This window comes from Toxorhynchites rutilus, chromosome 3 (assembly GCF_029784135.1).
Source record: "Toxorhynchites rutilus septentrionalis strain SRP chromosome 3, ASM2978413v1, whole genome shotgun sequence".
Lineage (NCBI taxonomy): Eukaryota > Metazoa > Arthropoda > Insecta > Diptera > Culicidae > Toxorhynchites > Toxorhynchites rutilus.
In genome coordinates, this window is record NC_073746.1 from 273,663,318 (window position 1) to 273,670,136 (window position 6,819).

The 6,819-nt window shown below is 46.9% G+C and overlaps 1 protein-coding gene across 1 annotated transcript; it reads left to right on the top strand.

The window, feature by feature from the left end:
- The first annotated feature begins 538 nt into the window (after positions 1-538).
- On the top strand, positions 539-5,842 carry LOC129774235 (uncharacterized). The gene is made up of 2 exons (XM_055777943.1): positions 539-796; positions 1,313-5,842. The coding sequence occupies exons 1-2, from the start codon at positions 539-541 to the stop codon at positions 5,840-5,842; spliced, it is 4,788 nt and encodes a 1,595-aa protein (XP_055633918.1).
- Positions 5,843-6,819: the final 977 nt, after the last annotated feature.

Here is a 6,819-nt window from a genome sequence, read left to right on the forward strand (position 1 = left end):
TTGCTGCTAGTTCTATTGTTTGCTGTTTGCTGGACGATCACAATACGTTTGATCGATTGACCATCCATTGGGCGACGGATTCGATCGAGGATCTGGAACTGGGCTTTAGGACCTAAGCGGTGGTTCTACGAACCCGTAATAGTTACCGGAGGCGCGTATGTACATACGATTGCATACAAGGCATGTTTAGCCAAGCTCAAACGGTGAGTACTTGGCTGAAGTAGTCGGTATTCGACGGATAATTCTGCGACCATTTTCTTCCACTCCATCTTCATTGCTTTGTATGGAGAATTTGCGCCATCCTGTACGACCATTGCTGACGACTGTGACGACGCCGCCGAAAATCGAGGCATTGTACTAGAAGGAATAATATCCTGGAGGATCTGAAGTTTTGCTGTAGGAAGTTTTATTCAATCATACAAGGCCTATTCAATTAGGCTCACAGGTGAGCCTCTATCCAATTTATTCATTAGTTGGTTTTGTGGTGCTGTGCTTCGTATATTTCTCACAGTTTTCACACGACGACGGCTAGTACGAGATGACGAAAAAGCTGAAGCAGAAGCTGCATGTACGCGACAACATAGTCGACTTTCTCGTTCGTACGGATCGTTTCCTGAAACACTATGATCCGGCCAACCACGCTCTCCAGGTGCAAGCACGGATCGACAAACTCGACGAAAAATGGGAAGAATTCGAGGAAGTACAGACGCAAATAGAGGAGCTGGAGGAGCTTGAGGAGGAGAGGGCGGATCAGCACACGAAGACCCGGGCCGAGTTCGAGGAGTTGTACTTCAAGGTAAGGGCAGGGTTGATATCGAAGTTGCCACCTACCACTCCACTTTCTCCCTCCACATCTGCCGGTGCCACTAGTCGTATGGGGACATGTGCGAGTATTCAATTGCCGAAAATAAACTTGCCAGAATTTAACGGGGAATTTGAGAAATGGTTACCGTTTTTTGACACCTTTAAATCGCTGATCCATGGGAATCCGGATCTGAGCGCTATACAACGTTTTCATTATTTGCGAGCGTCTTTAAAGGGTGAAGCGCTAAAAGTTGTAGATGCATTCCCGATGAGCAAAGCGAGTTACGGGGCTGCTTGGTCCGCGTTAACTAAGCGCTATTCAAATGTATACTTGCAGAAGAAGCGCCACGTCAACGCTCTGCTACAGTATCCGAAATTGAAAAGGATGAATGCAAGTGGGATTCATGATGTCATTGATTGTTTTGACCGACATCTAAAAATCTTGGATCAATTGGGGGAAGTAACTACGGGCTGGGGGGCGATGCTGACACAGCTGTTAATATCGTAGCTGGACGATGTCTCGCAAAAGGATTGGGAAGAATTTGCTGTGAAAAAGGAAGAACCTGCGTACTTGCACGTGATGGAATTTTTGGAGGGACAAACACGAATCCTTGATGCGATAGCAGTCGACCAGCACTCCGAAAGTAAACATGATCCATTTTCTTCTACTCCCCTACCGTTTAAGAAACCAGTGTCGAAACTGTCGGTCCATTCAATGTCGGAAAAATCTTCGCCGAAATGTGTGTCCTGTGGCGGGTCACATTACATTAGTAACTGTCCGGCTTTTGTACTAATGACACTGGATAAGCGGTTCCAAGTCGTAAACTCGAAGAAGCTGTGCAGCAATTGTCTTCGTCGCGACCACTACAGTCGAGATTGTAGCTCTAATTTCCGCTGTCGAACGTGCAGTAAGAAGCACCACACTCTGCTTCATCCTGGGTTATCAGCATCTGGTTCTGGTTCTGCGGCTGATGCTCAGGATCCTAAAGGGTCTCAATTAGTTGGCTCTGGTGCTCCTATGACCACAGCACACACGACGGAAATCCCTCAACAGTCTATTCAGAGTTCGGTGGCTACAATTTATGCAGCTAACGTCGCAGCGGAATCACGAGAGGTGCACGTATTTCTGTCGACGGTTCTCGTATCGGTGAAAGATTGCAACGGACGGTTGCATACTGCGAGAGCGCTTCTAGACAGCGGGTCTCAAGCGAATCTCATTTCTGAGAGATTGTGTCACATCTTGAAGTTACACAGAAAGGAAGTAAGCATACCAATATCTGGTGTGGGCAGTGCGAGGGTACAAATCAATAATTCTGTTTCTACTACGATCGGTTCACGTATTATGGACTATTCGATACCAATGAAGTTTTTGGTTATCAAAAAGGTTACGGAAGATCAACCGTCGACAACGATTCCGATTGGTAGTTGGAATCTTCCTTCAGATATGACTTTGGCGGATCCAGGTTTTCATAAGCGAGCTCCGATTGATCTTCTTCTGGGTCTAGAGTATTTCTATGAATTCTTGTTACTCAATACTGGTCGGGTGCAAATTCAGCGCGTGGGAGAAGGACTTCCACTTTTTGTCAACACCGTTTTTGAGTGGATTGCAGCGGGCAAGGCGGATTTGGGAAGCATGAACCCAGTCCCTTGCTGCCACGCGGTGGTCCATAATACCACTCTGGAGGAAAAAATTGAGCGATTTTGGACAATCGAAGAACTGCAAGATGTGCCGAAGCTGACGCAAGAAGAACTTGACTGTGAAGAACACTTTCGAACCACTTTCTCTCGTGATGCAACGGGACGATACGTGGTGCGTCTGCCGAAGCGGATGGGGTTCGAGCAGATGATCGGTGAATCGAAAGAAACAGCGTTGCGGAGACTTATGCAGCTCGAACGGCGGTTCAACAAAGACCCTGAGTTGCGTAGGCGGTACAACGAAGAGATACGCGCCTATCTAGATCAGAACCACATGAAGCTTGTTCCAGAACAAGAGCTGAAACGCGATAAACGGATCGCTTTCTACCTCCCTCATCATCCTGTCTTCAAGGAATTGAGCTCCACCACGAAGATTCGGCCCGTATTTGATGGCTCATCCAAGACGTCATCCAACTACTCGCTAAACGATGGGCTAATGTTAGGTCCGGTAATCCAGGACACCCTCTTTGATCTGCTACTTCGCTTCCGCAAATATTTTGTGGCTCTCGTTGCTGACATCGAAAAGATGTACCTTCAGGTAATGGTACATCCAGACGATACTGCTTTGTTACGTATTCTGTATAGATTCTCGCCCTCGGAACCAATTGCAACATACGAGATGTCTAGAGTCACTTTTGGTTTGGCTCCATCATCGTTCCTTGCTACGCGATGTTTGCAGCAACTAGCACTCGACGATGGTGATCAACACCCAAGAGCAAAAGCGGCGCTCGTTAACGATTTTTATGTCGACGATTTTATCGGAGGAGCGAACTCCGAAGAAGAGGCTATTTTGCTACGGCATGAATTGGAGCAGTTGCTGTCAAAGGGTGGCTTCAGACTGCGAAAATGGGTGTCAAATTTGGAAACTGTGTTGACAGGACTACCTCTTGGTGAACTGGGAAAGTCATCTACGCTAAATTTTGAACAGGAGCGCGTGAAAACGCTAGGAGTAAACTGGCAACCAGGGCCAGATTTACTTAGCATCGACGTATCAGGTTTCGCTGTAAGCGGACAGTGGACTAGACGCAAGGTTTATTCTGTCATCGCACAATTGTTCGATCCCACCGGTATCACAGCACCCGTAATTACATGGGCTAAGATTCGGATGCAGTTACTATGGGTTGCCACTCAAGGATGGGATGATTCATTGTCACCAGACTTGGAGGAACAATGGGCAGATTTTTATCAGCAGCTCCCGTTACTTTCCAACATCAAGGTGGACCGATATGCGTTTACCGATCATCCGGCATTGACACAGTTTCACGTATTTTCGGATGCGTCCGAAGCTGCCTACGGCGCGTGCATCTACGCTCGTTCTATCAGTCGGTTTGGGCGGATCAAAGTAGAGTTGTTGGCAGCGAAATCTCGCCCAGCAAGCCTGAAGAAAATCACACTAGCAAGGTTAGAGCTATGCGGTGCCCTCGTTGCGGCTAGACTTTACCGTATGACTGTTCACGCCCTGAAAATGGAGGAAATTGAGGCTTGGTTCTGGTCTGATTCAACCATCGATCTTTCGTGGCTGAAGCTGCCACCTTACGTGTGGCCTACATTCGTCGCAAACCGGGTCTCACACATCCAAGAGCTTACGAAGGGACACCGATGGAACCACGTAAAGGGGACGGAGAATCCTGCTGACCTGGTGTCGCGAGGTGTTATGCCAAAGGATCTAGCAGATTTGTCGCATTGGTTCCATTGTCCGCCGTGGTTGTCACTATTCGACCAACATTGGAACACCAGAGAACATTTGAAATACGAGAAGCCATCGGAGGAATCATTGCAGATGAAGAAAAGCGTCCTCGTGGTAGCAGACTCCTCCCAACCTCATCCTTTTCTGGGTCACTTTTCGTGTTATTGGAAGCTATTGCGGATTACAGCCTATTGTATGAGATTCATCCGGAATTGTAAACGTCACAGCTCGTCCCCCACCATCCCAATTCTCAGCGTCAACGATCTTAAAGAAGCCAAGTACGCACTGGTACGGTGTGTTCAGCTGGAGTCATTCTCTGTGGAAATCAAGGCACTCGCAAACCATCGTATTATTCCAGCTCACTCGTCGTTAAAACTGCTCAACCCTTTCCTGGATCAGCAGGGTATACTTCGTGTAGGTGGCCGGCTCAAACTTGCTGGAGAATCGTACTCTGTCCGGCATCCCATGATTATCCCCGGCAATCATTCTTTCTCGCGACAGATGGCAGTCGCTTACCACGTAATGGCACTTCATTCTGGTCCCCGCATGACACTCGCTCAAATTCGGCAAGAATTCTGGCCTTTAAATGGTAGGGCACTGGCAACCTTTACTTTCCGGAACTGCATTCGCTGCTTCCGAAGCAACCCTGTTCCTATATCTCAACCTCCTGGTCAACTTCCTAAGCCACGTACAACTCCCACTCGTGCATTCGCTTTTACCGGTGTAGACTACTGTGGTCCAGTCTACTTGAAGCCCGTGCACCGTCGCGCTGCTGCTCAAAAGGCTTACATCGCCGTTTTTGTGTGCTTCAGCACGAAAGCGGTCCATCTCGAGCTGGTAGGCGATCTCACAACGGCCGCCTTTCTGGCTGCCCTGCGTCGCTTCGTGTCCCGTAGAGGTCTACCCGCCGAGATTCACTCGGACAATGGTCTCAACTTCCAGGGTGCCAGTAACCATCTTCGAGAGCTGTACGACTTACTGCATGATCCGACGGTGGCAGCTAAAATCACTAGCCAAACCTCCCAGCGAGGCATTATTTGGAAATTTATCCCGCCACGAGCACCCAATTTCGGCGGGCTTTGGGAAGCAGCAGTGAAGTCGCTCATCCGAGTTCTGGGCAAACGACAACTTTCCTTCGAGGACATGACGACGATCCTCACTCAGGTCGAGGCGGTAATGAATGCTCGACCACTCACTCCGCTGTCGGAAGATCCCGACGAATTGGACGTGCTCACTCCTGGGCATTTCCTGACAGGAACCTCCCTATTAGCATTACCTGATCCGGATTACACTGATGTTGCAACGCACCGGCTACAACACTACCAGCAATTGCAGCAACTAGTACAGCAGCATTGGAAGCGGTGGAGGCGAGAATACATCTCGCAACTTCACAACCAGAATCAGCGATTTCCTCAAGCGACAAAGCTAAAGATCGGACAAATGGTTGTGCTCAAGGAGGACAACAACGCGGCTATCGAGTGGCCTCTAGCTCGTATCATCGAAGTCTACCCTGGCCCCGACGATGTAGTCAGAGTAGTGAAACTACGAACACCGAGTGGAGCCGTCTACAAACGTCAGGCTTCACGTGTTTGTCTATTACCATTCGAGACGATAGCTGCCAACCCACTACTCACTAGTGCAACTCCGGAGCACTAGGAGCACTGAATTCAAAATAATAATGAATTCATGGTTGTAATATGTTTAAGTCAAATGAATTCGTAATTGATTTTTTGTAAATTCCTTAACAGAATTTAGGTGGCCGGCATGTTAGGTAGTTTGATACGCTCCATCCGAGCGCCCCCCGTGTAGCATAAAATTCTCAGTTGTACTCTCATTTTAGTTTGCTACACGGGGCCTTAGCTGACTATTTAAGTCGGATCAGCTGGTCACTACTCTCTCTTAGACAATAAAACGCCAGATCAGTCGGTCAATAGTTTATCTCATTTCGAGCAATAAAACAATAGATTCTATTTCTTATCGCGAGTTTTACTAGAAATTTATATATTTTTCAACGGTAAAATATACGGAAAACATACGTGCTACAAAGGTGTTCAAAGTGCGTAGGATAGGGTCCGAACAGTTACTTTAAACACATTTGATGAATTATCTTCAAGCAAACCATTTGTCATGACAATTGTCATGCGTAAATGCGAAAACAGAATAGAAACATACGGTATGAGGCATGATGTCGACGCCAACCTCTCTCAGTTTCTATTCTGTTTTCGCATTTTCGCATGACAATTGTCATGACAAATGGTTTGCTTGATTATCTTACATTATTTACCTCATATTGTCAGGCGCGATCTTTTTAATAAGATTGTAGTTGCCCGATAGACAGTGATAAACAAGCAAATTGAATGAAATAATGTCGTAGTTCTACGTCAACAATAACGTGTCACGTGTTCTGGGCACAACTCCTTATGAAAAAATAATAATGACAGATAAAAATGTCAATTTTAATCACAACAAAACATAAAAAACACACAGAAGAAATGCTCATAACTTCTCCTAATGATGATGATGTGGCTGTTAATGTTTCGCTTTGCAGCCATGAGCTTTGAACGCTGAATCTTCGCGGCATAGATTCGACAGGATTTTTGCTGAAAGTAATTGATTCCGTTACAGCATTCCAT